Source organism: Macaca thibetana, chromosome 4 (genome assembly GCF_024542745.1).
Source record: "Macaca thibetana thibetana isolate TM-01 chromosome 4, ASM2454274v1, whole genome shotgun sequence".
Taxonomy (NCBI): Eukaryota; Metazoa; Chordata; class Mammalia; order Primates; family Cercopithecidae; genus Macaca; species Macaca thibetana.
The window spans coordinates 98,981,098-99,006,664 of record NC_065581.1 but is presented as its reverse complement, the minus strand read 5'-3'; the positions used below and the strand labels follow the sequence as shown (position 1 = coordinate 99,006,664).

The 25,567-nt window shown below is 31.0% G+C and overlaps 1 protein-coding gene across 6 annotated transcripts in view; it reads right to left on the bottom strand.

Annotated features, from left to right (window-relative positions):
• The window catches only part of GRIK2 (glutamate ionotropic receptor kainate type subunit 2), a 704,801-nt gene that overhangs the window by 175,031 nt on the left and 504,203 nt on the right, over nucleotides 1-25,567 (bottom strand). For all 6 annotated transcript variants that reach the window (XR_007724833.1, XM_050786670.1, XM_050786673.1 and 3 more), the window contains one exon: nucleotides 17,033-17,256. Coding sequence is in view for 5 of the 6 variants with exons in the window: in XM_050786670.1 (XP_050642627.1) it covers nucleotides 17,033-17,256 (224 nt within the window). In the remaining variant the exon portion in view is untranslated. The remainder of the gene's footprint in view (nucleotides 1-17,032; nucleotides 17,257-25,567) is intronic.

Here is a 25,567-nt window from a genome sequence, read left to right as displayed (position 1 = left end):
ATTAAATTTTAAATCCCTCCACTTAGACAGAACATGCATTACATTTGCATTTCTCCACATTTCTTAGTGAGAGCATACTCAAAAATTTCGGAGTAAATGGTTTTAAGTCTCTGGAGTTTATAGTCTTTTTCCCAAGGTTTAAAAACACACACACACACACACACACACACACACACACAGATCTTGTTTTATACTTATGATTCAAAAAAGCTTAATAATCTGCAGGAAATTCTTTCACACAAAAGTCCTTCAAATTGCCTGGGTCAAAAATGAAAAGAGAAATTGCTAATTGTCTCTAGACAGACAATTTTAATATCACTACAGTCAAGCTTTAAACACTCTAGGCTCACATAGGAGTTGAATTCACTAGTTATTTCTTAGCTTTTTGTACTATGCTACCTGTATTCCAAAAGAAGTAGAACATTAATAATTAATTTCTTTCAATGAGTGGAATTTTTGAAATAATATTTTATATATGATTTATTATACAATAAAATATTTAAATGCACTTTAATATTTGAGTTAAGAAAATCAAACTATTTTTAGTTGTTGTATTAAACTACAGCATATTTTCTTTAGTTGCTCTAGTAAAAACTACTTTTATTATCCAGAATATTTATCCATAAAATCATCATTGCCTCATGTAGTACTATTCCATTTAATCAAACATCAAATAAAAATTCCATTTTGTTAATTTCTGAAAGAGTAGGTATAGTGACTGGCAGGTTATTCCAAATAAATACATATTAGAAATTATGAATGAGAGAGACATAAAAAAATAAATTTTGCACAGTGTGATTTATATGCTAATACTCATTGACAAATTGATGCATGGATGAATAGAAATAGGTAGGTAGATGATTGATAGATGTAGTAGCAATAATTTTCAGGTGATGAAAAGATCGCTAAATAAAAAAACAAGTGTATTAATGTTTAGGATGGAATATGAATTTACACAATCTCGATCTAGCTATAAATTATGATAATCAGTTTAGTATTTTGGATACATGCTGTTTTGTGTGTTATCACAAACTAAATAAATCATATATCTTTATTAACTTTAAGAAACAAACAACACTTCGTCAAATTTGAGAAAGAATAACTCCTATTTATGAAGCTTTTGTCTAATGACATATTTTATTTGGACTAAGCTAAAACTAAGCTGTTACACTTCCCATTAACTATAAACAAGATTGTATAAGAGGAGTCAGAAAGCTGCAAATGAAAGATTAAAATAAGTGAATGCCTCACAGGATGGACCATATAATCCTTTGATAATTACATTCATTTTAAGATGAGCCATTCAAAATTGCTACCTGTCCAACCTACACAAGATGAGCAAACTAGAAGCATGTAGATAAAAATTGCTAGTTGTCTCCAAACAGACCATTTTAATATCACTACAGTCAAGTTTTAAACACTCTAGACTCAAATATGAACTGAATTCACTACTTCCCGTTTAGCTTTTTGTACTATGTACTTGCATTCCAAAGTAGAACGTTAATAATTATCATTTCTTGTCTAACATGTAAATGAGATTTAAAATGCAATGACCTCCTTTCAGTTCTGCTTGTACAGTGTTTGTCATAAGCTAGACTAATAAGACTCTAACAAAAAGATTACAACCTTAAAAAATGTATAGTTTCACAACTGTGGATGAAATTAAAATCTACATAATTAATCCACCTTGAGTATTGATCATTTATAAAGAATAGATAACTAATTTCATTCTTGCCATAAACACAAAATAAATTATCAACTGTTTTCTATTCTCCTTTAACACAGAAGGTAATAATATTAATAAAATTGGAATTTACATTAATCACATGCTTGCTTCCAAATTATGATTTGACAGTATTAAAAAAGAGTTTGTTTGCTAGGTTGTGAGGATTTTTTCCAACTTTCTAATTATTTCATAAATTTTAATGCATTTAGAAAATGTATTCTTAAGTATCCAATGATTATCTTTTTGATTAATAACAAAACTTGAATTTCTGACCAAGTTCACAAATAAATAATAGCAGGTTGTCCTAAGACCAGTCATTTTATTTAAAAATTAAATGTCTTAAAGTTCATAATTAAATGTAAATTTACACATTTATTGTATATACTTTCTTAGAAGATATTAAAAATTGAGGCAATGATGTTGTTTCCATAATTTTTAAAAAAAAAACTTTAAATTTTTATCTATATACAAGTTCTATGAAGTCATAAACTGCCACTTCAATAGATGTGACACAATTTTATGTTTCCATGTACATCAGCAAAATGAGCACTGATAATAATTCCATTAGGAATCAGGAGAATAGATGCTTAGTCTTGTTACAAGTGATTTAATCAATTTAGAATGTATATGATGAAGATAAAAAATTGAAATGAACTTATATGCTAAAGCAATCCTTCACATCTTTGATTCAGAAGGTTAACCAACAGAGAATATAAAATTAGAGATAATAGATTAACAGGGGAATAAAAAAAAAGGGCCCCATGGCTAAGTGTTGGGCCATGCTAGTTAAACAAACCTAATCAGATTTCTTTACTGCAAGAATTTTCAGAGTCTTTAATTTGTTAATAGTGAATTCCTAAAAGAAAACTCCACTACGTAGTTCTCCTGACCTTATTTGATGAGATATATTTTCTCTGTAGAAACAGCTTAGTATCTGATGATTTGTAAAAGCTCTCCTAAAATATGCTATGATGCATTTACATTATATTGGCACTATGAAGGGTATCATTTTGCCAACTTTTTTTTTTTGCTCCAACTTCTTCATGGCTATAGAGAAGTTGGGAAAAACATTTATGTATTGGAATATCCCACATCGAAATAAATCAGAGTTATTTTCTACAACATTAAAAATTTACATTTGGATAGCATCACTTAAAATATTAGAGTAATGATTCATGTTTCTTACACAAAACTAGTTTGGCAAATTCATATTTCAACAATATAAGCCAGAACCAGAAAGAAAGTACAACAGAACTCTAAGACGTGAAATATTTGCACCTACTATTCATACATTGTTAATGTTTCATTAACTTGTTTTAAAGAAAATGATGGTTTAAAATAACAAGAAGGGAGTAGTCATACCGCTTAGAGACAGGCATTCTGACAACTGATGACAACGAAGGAAAAATAAAATTTCAGAAATGAGCACTTGAAATAAAAATTTGGAGAGAACTGCATGAGTGATGAATCCTTAATTCACTAGTCAATAAATCTCTATGGCAGCCACTGCCAATTACATACCCAATAATATCACTTTTCTAACAAAACAACTGAAGTGGCAGTATGCTCAGATAAAAGAAAGCCATTTCTGCAACCTCTCTTGCAGCTAGGGCTATCTAAGCAAAATAATTCTACTTAATAAGATATATGGAGAGGAAGCATCTCCTTTCTGAATAAAAAAGTGGAGACTTTTGTAGGTTGCTCTTTCTCTTTTATCCCTTCTTCCCAGTCTGGGATACGGAAAAAATGCCTGACATTTCAATGGATATCTTGTAACCATGAGGATAAAAGTCTCTAAGAATGATGTAGCAGGTAGATAGAGGTGCAATGTTTCTTGATATTACCTTTCAGCTGCTGTTTCAATTTTGTCTTGTCTAATTTGAGACTATGAACACAATCATCCCCTATTAATTCAAACAATATGGTCAAGTTTCCTATTACCCACAAGGGAAGCTATTTCTTCTAATACAGGCTCTGAAGGTATTACTGACTTTCAGATAAAAATAATTGATGTTTATAATATTGCTACTAAATGATCTTAATCAGTTTTATTCCTTTTAGAATTTTTAATTAAAAATTATAAGCAGGAAATAATACGTTGTAGTTGAAACATTTTCCATGTAAAGAGTTAAATTTTTATAATTTAGTATTGAAAACTCAATAATTAAGAAAACATCAATATTCACAATGACTCATTCCCTGAAAACATCATATAGCTAAAGTCTTCCTGGTGTAATTTCTCTTGCCTATAGATATGTCCATGTGCGGTTAACTCAAAACTGTTATGCTAATTGTTTAGGTATAAACTTATTTTCATGAGCAAGAGGATAAAGTGACATTTACTTTAAGTTTAGAATTGCTTCCGAGGTTCTAATTGTCTTAATAACAACCTAACTTTTTACTTTTGCTTTCAAAGCTCTACAACCTTGTCATTATCTTCCACATATCCCTCTTCATACATTGTGCATATTTGTATGTCAATACATTCCACCTGAACTACCTGCTATTAACTTTTTCAGCTTATTGGTTTTCCCTTCTCTTGAACATATTACATATTAGTCGTATCTTAGGGCCTGCTCATTCTGGCTTGCAATAACTAATTTTGCATCTCTTTTCACCAAATCTGCATTTGGTGACTCTCCCCATTGGTAGTTTTATATTTCTTATAGTGGGAATATTTAAACCATGAAAATTGGCAAATGCTACAAAGGAAAGCCTCTTTCACTGCCATAGCCAATTATTAAACAATTCTCATCACATCACTGAAGAATAAATATCATTTATGTTAAAGTTTTAAGCCAATTTTATAGATGATTCATGAATTACTCTTGACACAATTTAATTGGTAGTGTCAGTACCGGAAAGTTACCAGATGTACACGGTGAAGCAGAAGGATTTTTGTACATAACATTGTAATAATATGCTATCAAATGTATTATTTAGTAGATCCAAATGAACTGGAAAGGCTTAGAGAACTGATAACAATGATCAGTTCTACTGATTTGTAATATGTTAGTGATAACAAATTTAAATTGTGGTCTATTTTTTAAAATATACAATCTTAATGAAAAGTAAATAGGATTTAGTCCTAAATGGTTAACTAAAAACAATAAAATAATGATCATCTTTAGAATTTATGACTTCTAACTTCCACTTAAAATTTATATTTGTTATAGGAAATTAACTCCAGCAATAAGCAGATTACAGATCTTATGACCTATTCTTATTATTTAAATAAAGTTATAATGGTATACTGTATTTTAGTTTATTTAATGTAGCTGAGATTATTCCTTATTGGGTTATGAGATTATTATTTTATGAGACTGTTATGGGATTACAAATTATTATTATAATCATCTATTGATCATTTTATAATAACATTTCTGAAGAAAAGTCATAATATTGGTGGCCATAAATTCAGGCAATTTTACAAATGTCAAAGTAAAATAAAAACTATAATTATACATTCAAAACTGGAGTCTATTTTTTAATATACAATGGCTATCATGTAGTTCCATTTGCTGGCTATCAATACCATTTTTTTTTCTAAAACACCCAATTGTCCAATCAAATTAAGAGTGGCTTTAAATTGAGAATAGTAAGGAAAATGGCTCACATATAATATTACATAAGAAAAGATAGGTTTGTCTTGTAAAAAATTATTTCTTACCAATATAGCTATTTATTTGCAAATAAAATACCAAACTTAAAAAGTAGTTATCTTAAAAGGACTATGAGAGTGATTTACATTTGAAACAATCACAGGTCAAAAGCAAATGTTTAGCTTGCAGTATAAACTTGCTAAGGATTTTAATAGCAGTAAGTCCAGAATTAAAAGGCTCCAGGCAGACTGTCCTCAGATCAGTCAGAAGGTTCAAGTGGTTTCTAATAATAAAAAATAAAACAAACTATGCTTTTTTAAGAGAAAAAAAAAAAACAAAACAAGGACACTCAGTAAGTAAATGACATTATCAACAAGGACTTGAAACTAGCATTGGAAAGGCTAAAATCATCTGGCCATTTAAATTGATTTAAACTAATATGCAATTATCTGGATGACACAAAAATAGCAACAGCTACCATCAAGATATAAAGCACATAAGGTTTTCTATTTTACTAGAAATTTTACCTACAAAAATAATTTTTATAACATCTTTCACAAAGCTGAATGACTTGTGGGTTTTCTATATTCCCACTAAATAAATTGGAAATGTCTTTAGAAAATATAGACACTCTATTGTATCAAACAAATCAATAAAATATTTTAAAATTATATATATGCATTCTATATACAGTTGACTACCTAAAACAGCTGAAATATGTTTGGAAATCATTTATTAATTTTGTTTTCAACTAAAATATCTAAATAAATATTATATATATTTGTTGTTGTTATTGTTGTTGTTGTTTTTGCTGTTGCCCAGGTTGGAGTGCAGTGGCATGATCTCGGCTCACCGCAACCTCCACCTCCCAGGTTCAAGTGGTTCTCCTGCCTCAGCCTCCCTAGTAGCTGGGATTACAGGCGTGTGCCACCATGCCCGGCTAATTTTGTATTTTTATAGAGACGGGGTTTCTCCATGTTGGTCAGGCTGGTCTCGAACTCCTGACCTCAGGTGATCTGCCCACCTCGGCCTCCCAAAGTGCTGGGATTACAGGTGTGAGCCACAGCGCCTGGCCCCAAAATAAATATTTTTAAATTCTTAGGTGGATGATGTAAAACATTATTTTTAATATCTTCCTAATTTTAAATATTGAAGCTCTAATTGAAAATTGAAGTAGTAATATCAACATTTTAAAATAAACACACATTTCTCTAAGTATGAATCTCATTTTTGCATGTCCATCTACAGCAAAATTTTCTCTATTTTTAATGTTTCTTGTTTCATAAAATCACTAGATTATTACCGGTTTCCAAAACATATCTTCAGTCTAGTGAATTGCTAAACTTATACTGAAATACACCTCCCAGTACCCCCCATTCTCAATACCAATAATAATAAGGGAAGCAGGGAAACACTTACCTAATTTTATTATGTTAAAATAATATGCAGGTGCATATTCTGAACCAACTTAGATGACAGTTGTAGCCCTATTCTGTTTATAATGTTTATCATGCCAGTAACATTCAAAACCTACAATTTCACCTTTGCTTCAAATATTAAGTTTATCCATTTAATAGGAAAATTTACTGCAAATGCATTCATCTCATTTTATCATCTAAGGTGTAGTCAGAAGCCCATGAGAAAGCGAAATGTTAAAACTAATTAATTAATTTAGGATATAACATTTCTCATAAAGAATAGCAGGAAACTATGTTATATCCAGGCAGGAAAAGAGGAAAATCACCCTTTATAAAGGTTAAAGGTACTAAAACTGAAAGTCTGTTTCAATCAATGCTCATTAAATAAAATAGAAATAATAACTACAGGCTTGAAATGCAAATATATATAATAACTTCATTAATATGATTTTCTGTCATTAGGAATGAAAGGTGAATTTCTGGGCTTCCAAACAAAATTTCAAAAATGCGTATAAAATCAACACGTTTCTTAAAGAGATAACTTTATATTTTTGTAGTCACCTTTATCATGCAAGAGCTAACTAGAAAAACTACACATATTAAAAGTTAATGGAATAGTTTGCATTGTCATTTGTTTTATGAATTATATTTATATACAAAATAGATCAACCAAGCTATTTCTATCCAAAGATATTCAAATTCCCATTACTATTTAGGACAGCCACGATATTTTTTCAAAAAAAAAAAAAGAACCTCTCTCTTTCTATATCTGTATACCCAACAGGATTGATATGAAAAGTTTAACTTGAATGATGTAATTATGTAATGGAATGTAAAAAATGATAGCAATTAAGGTGTTGTGACATGCTCTAATGAATGAAGTTACACTGGTTGATGACACTATATCTCCTACTCATTAATTATTTGGATAGAGTGTATTATTTTACTTAGTATACAGGAAGTTATGAATTATCACTAAAATTTTGTCTGAACATTTTTATTTAATATTGATATTTCTCTCATATTCATGAATTACGAAAAAATCAAAACAATACTAATACCACTTGAGTCTTCAGAAAAACTCACAATGTTGTTTTATTCTTTTAATACATGTAGCTAATAATTTTCAGGGAAAAAGTGTTAGCATTTCCAGAGACTAGTTTTATAAAGCAAATCTACACATTTGATTGCTAATGTCTCCTGTCTAGGTGCCCAGTTGACTGGAAATAGTTTTTAAGCTTTCTTATTTGCAGTTTAAAGAAAAAGACATACTTCTTAAGTACAGCTAACTAAGGAATTTTTTTCAAGGAATTACCTGTTACTGTAAAACCAGGTACTACTAACAAGTAGTAAAAACATTTAATAGAGCATACTTATTTTTTTAAAAAAACAGCCAAGTTCTTTTTTCTAGAATTTTGAAAAGAAAAACGAGAAGGTAAAGTTAATACGATAGGCAAAACAAATTAAGCGATAAAAATGCCTTTTTGAATATGTTTTCTATTTTCTTCTAAATTTATTTTTTCTTTAGTGCCACATTCCTCCCCATAATATGTTAAAAAGTGTTACAATAACAGCATTAAACAAAAAGAAAACATCTCTAATCTCATTTGTGGTGAGGGTGAGGGGCTGGGGGCTGATATATATACGTATTTATTCCTTACATCAAATCATAAAAACACACAGTCGCTAATTTTTAAAAAAGATAATAACTGAATCTCTTTATAGTTCTCAAATATAACCTAGCTATTGTTGACACGCAATATGTATTAGTTTTCTTCTTTTTTCTCTGAATAGTTTCCCTCCCTGACCCAGCACTCTAGTACAAGACTATATAGAGAACCATCCATTTGAAAGGACTCTAACCCAAATAATTTACAACAGAAGGACAGCTTTATCCAAGTAAAATTGTAACAAATTTAAGTGTCATGTTTGATATTAAAGAAAAAAAACTGACCTATTTGTCTACATTTCTCAAGACAAAATTACCTTTTATGAGCACAGTACTCTTAATCATTAAGACATACAGAAAGAAAAAATTTAAAAACCTAGTAAACAATTCTTTCTTTCTTCATGATCTTTATGTCACTGGCTTCCTGCACAGAATGCACTGTTTCAAGGTATATGTTCATATAAAAGCTGTCGCCTGTCTTTACTAGACATTGCAGATTAAAATATTTCATTTAAAAAATTGACATTTTTGTTAAAACCACTGATTTTGCTGGAATCGTTGTTTCAGATTGAGAAGACCTTTCTTAGGTTGACTGAGAACCCTTCCAAAAAGACCAAGGGCAGCATTTTTCCAGTGGCTATGGAAAACAGTAGTGAAATTTTGTTTTGAGAATTACCACAGACAGACCAGTCTCCTGAGGTGTATTCTTACAAGCAATACACAGTACTCTGCAGCTATGAAAAATGTTGCTATCTAGAAACAACAAAACATAAAAGAATAAGTGTATCACTTGGTAAAAAATGTTTGTTTTTCCTTATCTTGTTGGTTCTTAAAAGACACCTCAGAAAAATTATTTATTCTGGTCCAAAAAAAAGGAAGAAAGGAAAAAAAAAAGAAAAAAGTGAAAGATAAACCAGTATTAGTCTTGTCCTATTAGCTTCTCAGCTTGAATTAGCTAGTGAGAAATGTATAAAAGACACAGCAGTAACTGCCAAAGAACCTACTACACCCTATTGTCCAAATCTTCAAAAAAAAAAAACCATTAATTTTTTAGGGGTGTGTTGCTCTTATCAGATGTGTGTTTGTGTGTAAAATACAATTACATGTTCCATAAAGGATTATAAACAGAGGTGCCATTTTTGATAGCAAATATAATAATTTAATAAGCATTGAACTTCAAGTTTTAGCACTCTGAGTTTCTTCATGTCACCCCATAAACTGTAACTTATTATAATTAATTTTGCGATTTACTGAGCTAGACATCATGAAATTTCTAAATGGAAACAAATCATCACAGATGACCATAGTTCTCAGAAGTTCATTGGCCAAGATATTTTTGAGTGGAAACACTTAAAATGACCACAAAGAGGAAGTCTTTTTGTTTCCAGGAGTCTTTCAATTCAATTCTGGTGATGGAGGCAAAGAAGGATACAGAGGCCAATAATTTATCCATAGAATTTGAAAAATAAGCATATGCTATCAAATTTCTGCTTTTGTGTTTATACTTAATTTTGACCTAACAATAGTAAATTGTATTTATGTAAAAAATAATTATAGATTGATGTAGAGACGTCTAAAAAATAAATAAGCACATTTATCCTTTATTTGTCCTTTAAAAATAATAACTAGCATTTAATTACAGAAAATTACAGAAAAAGCACATTAATTTTAAATTGCCTTTGTCTTACTCAATTTTTTCTCAAATCTTTTATGCCTGTAAATGTTTGCCATCATTTAAAAATTGAGAGGTGGAAAATATGTTTGATTTCTCCTCTGAAGATTAAATTTTCTTCTTTGTCCTAGATGGATACTTTCAGTCCAGATCTCTACTGCCTCAATTACCTTGATATCATATTTATCACAACTGAAAAGAAGTCATTGATTCAACTTAGTTTCAATTGGTTTGGTTCTACAAAACATACAAACTAAGAATATTTTCTGGGTTGGTGATTCCACATATACTTGCAACTATAAACATCATTGGAACCACTAAAAATAAAGAGGTACATTATAACATAAAATAATAATTTTAAAAATATTATTTAATGCAGAAGTAGCCTCATCTACTATGGAAATATTTTAATCCACAGTTTGAAAATGTATATAATTTTCATCAATGTTTACTTTTGGGTCCATAATTTAGATAAATATTTGTTAATATTTAATCAATTTTAACAATCACTTTCATATGTGATAGGCATATTCACAGAACAGCACTTATTTAAAACCAAATGTTCAGCAAATTTTAGGAAAATGGCTAAGAATTGGGAAGCAGAATAAGTGGGAAGAAGAATAACAAATAGGCTTTTCTGCAATTTATTTAAGTAAAAAATAGGACATTAAAAATAAAATATATCTAAAGTTCTGTTAAGGTAAAATTGAAATAGTTTTTTTTTTTTTTAGTAAAAGTTGGCAAGTTGGTGGCAAAGATAAACAACAAAATTGGCATTTCATTTTAATGTGACAAGAGTCGTTTTGACAGCGGACTAGTGTAACACTGAACATCCCACCAAAACAGTTATCTATTTTTAAGTGCATAATAATTCATTGTTGTCCTTCATCGTATGTTAAATGTCACCCATCACTGTGACAAAAATATGAAAGTTATTGCACGCTAGTCCATAGCTGAGATCAAAGCTGTTAATGCAAGCACTTTGGATATGGTTTTCTAAAGTCAGTTAAACCATCAAAAACACTATGTTTAGAACATCTTTACCTCTGAGCTCCAAGAGAAATACAGAATATTTTTTAAAGTATAAGGACTTTCAGTAATGCAATAGCCTTGTCACCTTGTGACCACAGATCATGTTAAAGCCAAAATATAATGTTAAGACAGTCTTGGTGGTCACTGCAAATAATAAACCATTGAGCAGATTCTGGGGAGTCCATCCCCTGCTGCCTAACCCACTAATATAATAAATAATATTCTGATACTCTAAAAATATTTCAAGGCAATTATATACAGAAATGCACAAAAAATTCCTATATTCTCTTAACTTAGAAAAATGTTATGCATGTAGCATATTGAATATTCTTTGATTTGCTCTTCTACCTAAGAAGTTCAGGTTAGTTAATATTGTTTGGCTTCCTTTACACTTTCTCCTCTATTTGACCCTAATCATTTGTTCATTTAAATAGCCTAATGCATTTTTATGTAATAGTATTCATACTGCAAAATTTGGTATAGCAATTTATTCTCCAAAGTTTATTTGTATTTTTAAATGCCAATTTCAGAATAAAATATGCACTATTAAAGACTTAGTGAATAATTATTAAGGTTACATCAATCCTGTTGGAGAGATATGAGTGTACCATTATTCCTTTCTTTTAGGTTTGGACTTCAGTTATTCATCTCTGTACATCAAGCTTCTAAGAACCCTAGACCAAGATTTACACACTGAATTTCAGAACAGCTCAACTTTCTTGGAGATACATATGGTTAACAGGAAAAAAAATCTAACTTATATGGGAATTTTAATTGACTCATTTTATAAACATTATCTATTATATCAATATCAATAGTAGCTTTAGTTTAATAAAATAAATATTTGAAGCAAGGTGAAAAATATATTTAATTATCAGTGTAAGGGGTGGGTGCCCTAACCAGACTTTTTATATGACTAACTGCCATCTCTATAATCATATGCCTAGGTGAAAGAAAAGAGAAAGAAAAAGGAGGGGAAAACATTTAGGGGAAAATCTAAGTATGAACCCATCATGGACAAGATTTCTTCCTAATCCTCTGTCAGCAAAGAGCTACTGTTAGAATCTTGGGATAAGGTCATTCTATGTCTAGAAAGCACTATCCCAGGCTAATCCTTACTCTTAAATAAGCATTCAGAGCTAATTCGGATAAGCATGCTGATTATGTCATTATGCTATAAATAATAATACAACTGCTTACAGGAGATCATCAAATATAAAACTATATGGAGACAAAAACTAACACCATGCATCTCCTTCTTAATATTGGTTAAATACATTTAAAACATTTATTAAGTATTATTAGATGATTTTTCTTAACATAAGAGGGGAAATTTTTAAAAGGCATTCACAAAATAATCTACTTTTAAATTCAATTTGAAAAACTTAAATTCTAGCAATTATTATTAGATCTTAATTTGTCATAAAATTAATATTAATATGATAGGATAGCAGATATTCAATAAGCTTCTAATCTATTAGTCTAATGACAACTTAACAATCTTACTCATGCCCTGTTTCCTTTCTAGGTGTATGTTTCTCTCCAGCAAAATATATATTACAAGATATTTTTTAGAAAAACGTATTTAAAATACATGGCATTCATACAGAATTTAGGATAATTTAAATATTATTATAACTTTGTTCAAGGTTAACAGATATTTATTGCCAGATATATGCACTGATTGTGAGTTATTCAGAAAATAACACATTCAGTTGGGTTCATTCTGGGATTAAAGCATTTGGTACAACTCTTAGTACTTATGGGTAGCCAATAGATATTGTTGAATAAACAAACGAATAAATGAGAAATTAATTTTTAATATTTTATGGGATCTAATTAGTGCTTACTAGAGGCTCAACAAATATTTGACTAATTGAGTGAGCAGTTGATAGAATAATTAAACAAAAGAGGAAACAGAAAACCAATCCAAGGAGTAGTTTGGTACCTAAGAAAATATGCTAGGTAAATTGTAATAATAATAACAGGAACGATATAAGATGATGACCAAAACAAAAGTAAAATTAATAATGTTGAGAAATTTTGACAATATTTAAATCACTCATTATAATTTAGTTTTGAGAGCGTTTTTATTGCAAAGTATTACATAATTCCCTAATAGTTAATATTATGTAAATTCTAATAATAAATATGAAATCTGTTATTAAAGTGGTAGTTATTTTATGCCTTTGTTTCTGTGACTTTCAATGAAAATAAAATACATAAGAATTTTTTGAAACATGATCTTTTTCTCTATAATTGTTATGGAGAGAAAGAATACACTTAAAGATAAAATACCACATTAATTATGACATCAACAATGATGTCAATGAGTGTATCAGTGACCTCTATATAAGACATAATTTTTTGATAGGTAAAATAAGAATGCTAAAGGAAGCATGAAAATAAATGTATTTTAAATTCTAACAGGTAGTGATTCCATTTAAATTACAAAGGCAATTAAATTATGCAATTTAAACTTGAGCATTTTATTTGTCTTTGCCCATCACAAACTTCTTTTATAGTAAAAGTTCAATACTATGTCAGAGTAGATTTTAATTAAACAAATTCATTTGATTTGGGATGTTCAGAATTTAAAATTTAAATTGACCATATTCAGACTTTGCTTTTAATCTGATTTTTCAATTTTATTTTTTCAAATTTAGAAATATTTTAAACAAGATTTTAAGATTGAAAATTGAAAAAAATATTCTGAGAAAATCCAGAAAATACTTATTCTTGTGTTATTACTTTACCAAGAATCTCTAATATAATATATGACTTAATACAATTTGTCTAACATTATTACTTAATGGGATATCTATTAATTTGCCCACAAATGAAGATTTTAAACTTATTTTTTTAATGAGGCAATTTGTTTTGAAATTGTTGAATAAAAAGCTGAAATAGTATCATTTTCCTATCTGTTCACTTAATAACTAATGACAAAATATAACAGTAACATTTCAAAATACAAAAGCAGTAGCAGTATAAAAAAATGGTACATTGGCTGACTTTATGTTCTCAAATAGGATGACGTACTTGAATTTCTTTCATGTAAAATCAGTACCGATTACCGTAATTACACAGATGCTGTCTATGATGGTTTATCAAGTGAGTTATAGAAATATTTTGAAAAGTTAGATAAGTGCATATCCATCCATATGCCTCTATTTGCAAATGTACTTTTTGTAAGCTGGAAAGGAAACCAGATGCTTCAGTATTTGCTTTGACTCTAACTTCAAAAGCCGTGGGCTTGGCAAATTAGGAATAACTAAAATTCCTAATACAAATTTGAAGTAACTCAAAACTCTGTGTTTAAGATCTCCAGAAAAGTACCGTTAGACCTAATTCAGCTTGATTAATGCCCACACAGTTGCCTCGAAGTTGTCTCATGACATTTTCCTCTAGGCTTTATTTCTATCCTCCTGGGAAATTTGTTAATTTAAGAAAAAACAAGGGTACATGCAGACATAAAGGAAGCCTTTTTCTATATTTTGGAGTATTTAGCTTTCTGTTTGGCCTGTGGGCTGGCGGAAGAGTTTTCTAGTCATTGAATTGCTTAATCTGAAACTCTTGGCTTATTTCTCTGAACACATAAACTAGAGTGGCTGCGTCTGTCACTATAAAAAAGATGTAACTGGTCCAAAGATGATCAAAAATGTGAAGGTTGTTTTATTCTCACAGAAGGTGGAAAAAGCTGGAGCTAAAAGTTTAGGAACTTCATACTCCAAATTCTCATTACTGTGGGGAGAACCCCAAAAGTCACATAAAATTTTAATAGGCTCTAACGTACAGCTTCAAATGCTATAGGGCAATATGCTTCCAATACGTAGTTTTGGGCAAATGCGAACAATAATTATCTAAAGAACACAATTCTTTTTTTTTTTTTTTTTTCTTGAGATGGAGTCTCACTCTGTCGCCCAGACTGGAGTGCAATGGCACGAGCTTGGCTCACTGCAAGCTCTACCTCCCGGGTTCACGCCATTCTCCTGCCTCAGCCTCCCCAGTAGCTGGGACTACAGGCGCCCACCACTATGCCTGAATAATTTTTTGTATTTTTAGTAGAAACGGGATTTCACCATGTTAGCCAGGATGGTCTCGATCTCCTGACCTCATGATAGAACACAATTCTTAATATTTAACTAATTAGGTAAAAATAATGCATTTGCAAAATAATTACATATAAATAAGTAAAAAATTATCTGTGGGCAAATATATAAAATATATAAAAATATTATGCTACTTTTTTTTTTTTTTTTTTTTTTTTTTTTTTTTTGAGATGGAGTCCTGCTCTGTCTCCCAGGCTGGAGTGCAGTGGCAGGATCTCGGCTCACTGCAACCTCCCCCAGCTTCAAGCAATTCTCCTGCCTCAGTCTCCTGAGTAACTGGGACTACAGGCGCACACCACCATGCCCAGTTAATTTTTGTATTTTTAGTAAAGACAGGATTTCACCATTTTGGCCAGGATGATCTCAATCTCCTGACTTTATGATCCGTCCACCTTGGCCTCCCAAAGTATTGGGATTATAGGCATGAGCCACCACACCCAGCCAATATTATGCTACTTCTAATTGATTTTAGTCATTTTTTAACTTAATGAACTAAAGATTTTTATGACTAGAAAAAAATATATACATATTACTTCATTGGAAAAAAAAGTTTAATTCCTTATTGAAAAATAAGTTCAATTCTTTACAAATACCCTTACTGATAAATTTATCAAAAGAATCTATGTAACATAATTGAAAAGACACTGCATATTTAATTTTGATTATACAGCACAAAACATATATATTTATACTTTATAGGTATTTTTATCACCATGAAAAATTATATGTAGAATTCTAATTGATTTTTAAGAGTTATCTTTTTGATATTTAAAAAATATAAAAATTCAAAGAATGTAATGAGTATGTGGCTTAACTCCATGTTAATAGAGTCGTGAATCCTGAGGCACAATACTAATCTTCTTAATTAAAGCAAAAGTAAATTAAATCATATTGAAATAATCTATCAGTTGAAAGTCTGATAGTGAGGGAAGCATAAATAAACATGATTACGATTTCCACCTCTGAGAGTAAAATAAAGTAATACCATCAACATAGATTGATCTGTATCACAGATTTTAAAGGCCATTATTGAAAAATAAAATTTATATATTTTTCATTTAGGCATTTTTCTGTTTTTCTTAATTTTTATTTTTCATAGAGATCGGGTCTCCCTATGTTGACCAGGCTGTTCTTAAACCTCTGACCTCAAGGAAATCTTCCTATCTTGGCCTCCCAAAGTATTTGGATTATAGGCATGAGCCGCCATGCCTGGCCTGGTATTTTACCTTCTGATCCTATGACTTGAAACATACCCTACATGTCAATGACAATAAGGTACTTTTTGTAGTGGCATTTATTCTGTGGAAAAAAAAAAAAAAAAAAAAACAAGAAAAAACCATACATTATGTAGAATACTAGGGTAGTCCTTTTATAGTTAGAACGTTTATTATAAATTTCTTGGTTCCTTAAAAAAGGCCTCCTTTTAAATTTTAGTACTTTGGTTTTTCTTGTAACTGAATTATTAACTCAAGTTAGTAAAACATGTTATTTTGGTTTTGGTGCATCAGAAATCTTTGAAGTGAGGCAATGATTCATTTATCATATAGATTTTAAAAGCTTTTATATTCTGGTAATCCCTAAAACACTTATAGCTTACTGACACAACCAGCATGCTCTCTGCCCACAAAGACAGGACAGTACATTTTGATAAATGAATGTGATTCTTAAAACTTCATTATTTCTCAGCACCCCGTGGAAAATAAAGAACAGAAAAAGTAAAATTGATTGTGACTTTTGACAATTATTAGTTAGATAAAGGAGGTAACAATTGCCAAAAAAATCACAAAAGTGAGCATGTTACCTGGCTATGACAAAGAGCACACAACTGACACCCAAGTAAGCCAGCAGAATATACATCCAGATATCAGGGGAGAGAGGATTCAGGAAGGAGAAGACGCCTGGGTTTGTACCATTGGGCTTGCGGTACAAAATACTTATTCCAAGTGTCATAAAGGGCTTGGAAAAGTCGATGACCTTCTCTCGAACATAGGTAATAGCCAGTGGAGCAACTGCAAGGTCAGCTTTCTGTAGACGGAAACAAAAAAAAAAAAAGAAAGAAAAAATTGGTTTCCAGTCACAAGAAAAAATCAGTAATCAAATTAAATAAAACAAAGGTTTCACACTTAATTGTCTCAGTAATGATTATGTTAAAAATTAAAGCATTACTCTGAAGTAAAGAATCTGATTTACTGCACTAATCATTTCTATGTTCTTCTGGATTAACAAATCAGCGTTTATTGGAAGTACATAGAGAAAAACACTTCATAGAATAAAAAAACTGAAGCAACTATTGTACACAGTACATGAATTATGCTACCAACCTTCTCGTAATTGCTTTTATTTTAAACTTTAAAAATCTATTTAATATTAACTATCATTTTCTTAATACATTGATCAAATTATAATAGCAATAAAAACTACATCAAATTACATAGCTGAGAATTAAGAGACATTCTGATTTTAAAACTGTAGAATACAGTTAAAAGGTTTTAGTCATTAAATAGTTAAACTATTGTTTGAAACATCTCTCAGTGTGAATCTGTTTACTACCTCTAATTTGTTTTATATTATTTAATGAAAATCCTTGCAGCCTTGCCTAAATTGCATTAGGAAATGAGTTTTTCCATTTTCACAAAGTTGCTAATTTTCCATGGTAGCTTAAACATGTTGAATTAGTAATGCTTTTCACTCATCAGGTTATAATCATCTGTCAAAGATGAACTTAAGCTCTAATATATTGTAAGAAATAATTATAATATTTTAAAATAACGAAAGCATCTATGATGAGAAACTATATTGCTACATTTTATTATTAAAAAATATAAAAATTTTCAAAGAGAAAAGAACAAAATGTTCACTGTCAAGAGTTAGAGAAAGACATAAAAACATGAAATTATTCCTCCATGTTTTCTTGTCTCAGGCAAAATCAAAGGACTTAACAAAGAAACTTTTCTAACTTTGTTGACAATATTATTCTCTGTGTGTGTTTTTGTGCATTTGTGTGTTGGTGGCGTGCAGGGAAAGAACACTGAAATGCTTGGAAAGAATATCTTTGAGAGGAGCTACAGAGAAAGACATTTCTCTAAAAACCAGGAGGTTTTTTAAAAAACCTTTAAAAAGGGTTTTAAAAATTCTGGGGGAGAGCATCATCATATTTCATATTCATAAATCAAAGAAAATATCAATTTAAAATAATAATTGCTAATATTCTTTAGGTAGCTATAAAACAGGCACTATGTTAAGAACTTCACAGAAATTGTCACATTCTCCATAAAACTTACATAATCCTACTATTATTTCCTGTTTCAGATAAGGAAAATGAAACCTTGAGAAGTTAGAAAACGTATTCATTTTCATAGAGTTAATTAATCATTGGAACCAGGGTATAAAGTCAACCTGTGGGAGTCTACACCTAGAGTGTAACCATGACGTGCATCTCAAAAACCAACAATGGAATCATGGAAGAGTCATTCATTCATTCATTCATTCATTCATTTGTACAGATGGAAAGGGAAATGTATAGAAACAACTCTAGCGATTGAAATATTACAGTCTTTCAGAATTTAGAGGTTCAGGTGTAGAGTGCAGGCAGAGAGAGTATTTTCTCCAGGAAGGAGACAGTACTTCCTCTAAGACATAAGGAAGAAACTAAAAATTGTTTGAAAAAGTGAACAACTTTGTTAACAGAAATAAAGTAGTTGATATGGTTTGGCTCTATGTCCTCGCCCAAATCTCACATTGAATTTTAATCCACACGTGTTGAAGGTGGGGCCTGGTGGGAGGTGATTGGATCATGGAGGTGGTTTCTGATGGTTTAGCACCAGTCCTCTACTGCTGTCTCCTGATAGAGTTCTCAGGAGACATGGTTGTTTAAAAACGTGTAGTACTTCCCACTTCCTCCTTTCCCCTCCCCCATGCTCTGCCATGTGAGGAGGGTGCTTGCTTCCCCTCTCCCTTCCTCCAGGATTATAAGTTTCCTGAGGCTTCCATAGCCATGCTTCCTATACACCTACAGAACTGTAAGTCAATTGAACCTCTTTTTTTTATAAATTACCCAGTCTCAGGTAGTTCTTTATAGCGGTGTGAGAATGGACCAATGCAGTGGTAGTTTAAGAAATATAGACTTCAGGTAAAAAGTGAATAACATAAAGTAGTAGTTTGTCCCTGTTTGGAGGGTTGACTACACAGCACAATTTATACATATGTTACTTTATTCTGTACCTCCTTTCTCTTAGGCACGTGAAAAGCAAAATTTTATCACATATAAACCATATAAGCAAATATGCTATAAAGTGGTAACTTTTTATTTTTTAATTGACAGATAAAATGTTATGTATATACAACATGTTTTGAAGTACATATACATTGTGAAATGACTAGTCTAGCTAATGAACATATGCATTAACTCACACAGTTATCATTTTTATGGTAAAAATACTACATCCACTCTCTTCTTATATAGAATATTAAAAAGTTAATTTCATAGAAGTAGAGAGAAGAGGCCGGGCATGGTGGCTCACACCTGTAATCCCAACACTTTGGGAGGCTGAGGTGGGTGGAACATGAAGTCAAGAGATCGAGACCATCCTGGCCAACATGGTGAAACCCCATCTCTACTAAAATACCAAAAAAAAAAAAAAAAAAAAGCCGGGTGTGATGACACACGTCTGTAGTCCCAGCTACTTGGGAGGCTGAAGCAGGGGAATCACTTGAACCCAGGAGGCAGAGGTTGCAGTGAGCTGAGATTGCACCACTGCACTCCAGCCTGGTGACAGAGTGAGACTCCATCTCAAAAAAAAAAAAAAAAGGAAGTAGAGCGAAGAATGGTGGTTACTAGGGGATGGGCTGATTATAGGGGTAGCGGGAAAGGTTGTCAAGATGCTAGCCAAAGGAAATAAAATTTCAGTTAGACAGAGAAAGAGGTTCAAGAGATCTATTGTATAAAATGATTATTATAGGTAATAATATATTGCATTCTTGAAAAATGGTAAAACATGTCTAATTCATATACAACAAAAAAGTTAGAAAAAAATTCAAATAACACATATTAAAAGAACACAGCTACATTATTCCAAAAATGTTGTAATATAGGAATATATTAATAGGACTGAATAGTCATATATTAATTTTTAAAATTTATTTAGCATCGCTTAAAATAAAAATTATATTCCAAATATGAAAGAGAAAAATAGAAATTATGTAATTCTATAATATTTTTAATTATGAAAGATATTAGCCATTTAAAACAAAGGATACAAATAGACATATTCAGACATTTCATAAAAAGTTTAATGTACAAACAGACTGTATTACATCCATACAATGGAATATTATTATTCAGTTATAAAAATAAATGAGCTTTCAAGCCATGAAAAAGCATGGAGGAAACTTGTATGCATATTGCTAAGTGAAAGACACCAGAGAATTTAGAGGGTCAAGTTCAGAGCCTCTGAAAAGGCTACGCACTTTATGATTTCAATTATATGACATCCAGGAAAAGGCAAAATTATAGAGACAGTAAAAGATCAGTGGTTGCCAAGGATTCAAAAGAATTGAGATAGTGTTGAATATGCAGAGCACAGAATGATTTTAGGGTGGTGAAACTATTCTGTAGGATGCTATAATGGTGGATACATGATACGCATTTATCAAAACTCATTGTACAATAAAAAGAGATAATTCTAATGTAACTATGGACTTTAATCATAAATGTATCAATAATAAATCATCAACTATAACAAATGTACTACAGTAATGGAAGTTGTTAATAACAGGGGAAAATGTGTATGGAAATGGAAAGGGAGAGGGTCCAGGAAAGTCTGCTTTCTGCACAATTCATCTGTAAACCTAAAATTTCTCTAAAAAATAAATTATATATTTTTAAATAACAATATGTTGTCTTTACCACATCCTCAGTTAGTAGGTATATTGTGTTAAAACAATTTTGCTTGTGTTTGCAGCGCTAGATTGGGAAGGTGGAAGGGGAAAGAAAAATGAATGTCATAGTAATAGCTAGCATTAATGTGTCTATTACGAGGCAAAAATGTGCTATATTATTTGGAAGATTTTCACCTCTGTTGGTACTCACTACAGCCCTACAAAATTTGTAGTGTGATTTCCTTTTTACAAATGAAAAACAAAAACAGAATAGCCAACCCGAAACCTGAGATATTAAGGAAAGTATGGCTCCAAAGATGACTTAATGAGGCCCATTTCCCACTATTTTTCTGTACAACCATTCAAATATATCTCATCCATTTCTGTTGTTCTACCGGTTTTGTTATTTCCCTGCCCAAAATGATATTCTTTTTTCTCTAGTATTTGAATTTTGTAAGACACGTCTCTGGTTCTTTTTCTCCTGAATACTCTATCCACATGAATTTCTCTTCAGTGAATTTGTATATAATTTATAAATAGAATCATGTAATTTAACAGGCAGCAATATTTTATGTTGTGTTATTTCTGGTTATTTCACACATAAGTCAACCAATATGATATGAGAGATCTGAATGCACATATTATTGTAACTGTATTGTCTCAGTTCCTATGAGAGTGAAAACACTTGAAAGCCTGCAGGCATACCCTTCGATCAAAGCATGTAACTCTAAACTGAGGGAATGGTAACATTTCCCTCCCTGGAAATCTAACAAAGACACCTACACAGCAGCCATCTTAATAAATTAATAAGCATTAATTTAATATTCTACCATTCTATGTGAAACTCTTCCAAATTGTCTTATTCATCTTTATGATCATAATGAACCTAACATCCCTACGGCATTGGATAAAATTTGACACCAAGGAACTGCTTAGTAAATGTCTGCCGAATACAGTTTCAATTTAACTTACTAAAATTTTCAAAGACAACCACTCAGAGAACTTTTAAATGAAACTTTTTTCTAGTCTTACTATAGAAATAAAATTTATTTGTACAATAATATAATTCCAATTGAACTAACCATCTAGATAGAGCAGATTAATTCCTTTTACAGTTACATAACTAATAGCAAACTACCAATTATATCTTATAAAGCAATGGTAAAAATTATTGATCTAATTTCTGGAAACTTAGACCAAAAATTAGATAACAAAGCATATCTTCATGAATGGCACAATGACTCCAAATTTCAGTATGTTGTGAAGCTTTCTTCTTTATGAAGTTTCTGAAGTCAAAGAACATAATGATCTTATTTTTATAATACATGATCTCGTCAGTGAAACATGTATACTTCTAAAGGTTCTTGCAATTTAACACTGGAAAACCAGTTCTAACCTTGTTTTCTTTTCCATGATGTGGTTAAATGTTTAATAAAATGGGTAAAATAATTAAAGTAGTAAGTTCATATGAATAAATTGGAAACATTTATTCTGACTAAGACTTAAGCTAGTTCCTTATTCATATTCAACGTAATGTCACATGTAAGTAATACCACACATTCCTAAACTCTCCACAATGCATAATGGGAACAAATAATTTGTCTCTGTGTGCACTTGAAAGAAAACACAGTTCACCTTCTGTACATATGGTACACCACCTCTGCCACTACCAACCTGGTCACATTTCCTAAACTCTTACAATGGCCTCCAACTCGTCCCCTATTTTCATTCTCGCCCAAATAGAATCTCTTTCCCATCCAAACTCCAGAAGGTTCTTTCTAAAACACATACCAGATTACCATTTTCTGCTCAGTATCCTCCAATGACTTCTAGAACATGTTTGCCTACAAAGCACTACAAGATATGGCTTTATCAACGTTAGTTCCATCACTCTTCCAGTCTTTCTCACTGTTGTTTCAACAACTCTGTCTGCCTTGCTAATCCTAAAATGAGTGTACAAATTCCTTTTTCCAGGCCTTACATTTGCTGTTCCCTCTCCCTGGAAAGTTTGTCCCTGATACACACAGATGACTTATTCTCTCATTTCATTTGTGTGCTTGTTGTGATTTCACTTTTGCAATGGGGTTTCCATAGCATAGTGGCTATCATTCGCCTGACAATTACTCAAAGGGGTCTTTCTTGAACACTCATTCTATCACTCTTTATCCCCATACAGTACTTTCATTTTCTTCATGAAATGTGCCATAAACAGACATTGTCACTTGTCAGTCTTTTTCTATTAGGATGTAAGTTCCTTTTGAGTAAGGAGTTTCACTATTTTGCCCAATTCTGTAACTTCAGTGTCTAGTACAGTGACTGGCACAGAGTAGTCACTAAATAATTATTTTTTGAATGAATAAAACTATCACTATTGCACATGGTAATTCCATACTCAGGACCCCCCTTATTATTATTATTATTACTTTGCCAAAGAGAATACTCTTGAGGTTTGTATTTTCACTGTTTTTTTTTTTTTTTTTCCCCCAAAGACTTCTTTTAGATTAACTGTTGCGTCATTTTTGTTGTAAAGACCACATTGTAGTAAAGGTAGGGACATTTATTAAAAGCGTCCTTGTACTTCATCCCTTCCATTTCCCCAACAACTTCAGCCCACTGTTTCTGTTGAGTTCTCCATCTCTGGCAGTATGAATGAGAAATGCTGGATGACATGGTTAATACTGGAATCATATAAAAGGGTAAAAATGAATTTTAAAACAATGAGATTTTTTTATGTGCTTGATTTTTAAATTTTGCTATGATAAATAATAGTAAATAACTACAAAAATGTTTCATAAATATCTCTGTGATTAACTGTTTTAGTTATTACCATAAACAAGTTACCGCATATGATTTTGTCAGCACTCACTAGGTGTTGTTCAAGAAAAAACTGATGAGATTAAAGTTACATAAGTTTAAAATATGAAAAAAAATAGACTTGTATAAATTGTATATTTTCCATACTATACGAAATCTAATATGTATTTGCAGTTTACAAAAATATAAACTTATGTTTCAGAAATATGAATTTAGTTCATTTTCACCAAACCAAGTAGTTACCACACAGTGACCAACAGAAAGTAAAGTGGGCAATTGAGTTATAGGATTCAGAGATTTCTCTCATACTTGTAGGGTATGGATAGAAAATAATTCGAAAAAAACAAAACAAAACAAAACAAAACCCAGTAGATTTAGCTGCTGCTTAAGCACCTGCTTCTTGCTAATGGTGAAGTAAGCCTGATGATAATTTCAAATAATATTGAGTAAATCTACCAAATTTGCCATTAATGACAATGAAAAATGAACTTCTTAACTGATATCTTCAGAACAACTATGGCTCTAAAATGTTTCTAGAGTTTTGGGGGAGGAGATTAATTGTTTTAGTTTAGTTTTGTTTTATTCCCCACCCGAATCGGATTTGGTTGTGTACTCTCAATTGTGTGATTCATAAATATTGATATTCCTCTATACTAAAATTATTACAATATTTCCATGGAATAAATGTTGATATGGTTTGGTTGTGTCCCCACCCAAATCTCTTCTTGAATTGTAGCTCCCATAATATTCAGGTATTGTGGGAAGGACCCAGTGGGAGATAATTGAATCATGTGGGTAGTTCCCCCATACTGTCCTCACAGTAGTAAGTCTCATGAGATCTGATGATTTTATAAGGGGTTTCCCCTTTTGCTTGGCTCTCATTGTCTCTTGGCTGCCACCATGTAAGATGTGCCTTTTGCCTTCCCCCATGACAGTGAGGCCTCCCCAGCCACATCAAACTGAATCCATTAAACTTCTTTTCTTTTATAAATTACCCAGTCTCAGGCACTCTTTATCAGCAGCCTCAAAATCCTGGGTTCAAGGGATCCTCCTCCCACCTCAACCTCTTGAGAAGCTCAGACTACAGCCATGCACCACCACACCTGGCCAATTTTTCTATTTTTATTTTATTTATTTATTTTTTTAGAGATGTGTTCTGGTAATGTTTCCCAGGCTGACTGGAATTTATGATTAATATACCTGACAGGTTAGTTTTGTTTCCTAGAAAAATATCTGTGTGCAGAAATTTTCTGTTTTCTTCACAGTGGTAATTCCTAAAAGACTAAACTTTTATTTAAAAATAATCTGAGATCTTTCATATCAATATTCCAAACATGTATTATTTCTATTATTATTATAGATATTACTATGTCTCTTATTATTTTATTGTTCATGATCATAGCACTGCATTAAACAATGTTTCTAATATTTCCTGTTTCTGATTTAGATATTACTGGTTTCTTGATTGTGAAATAATTAGCATCTTTTGAAATCATAGTTTAAGTGAAAAAAGTTATTCATACAATTACCTATATATAAAATATTGTGCAACATTCTGTAATTATTATATTTAAACATATATAAAACGAAAACAAGGCTATTACTTAAAATGTAATGTCACTATATATTTATCAAACATGTACTT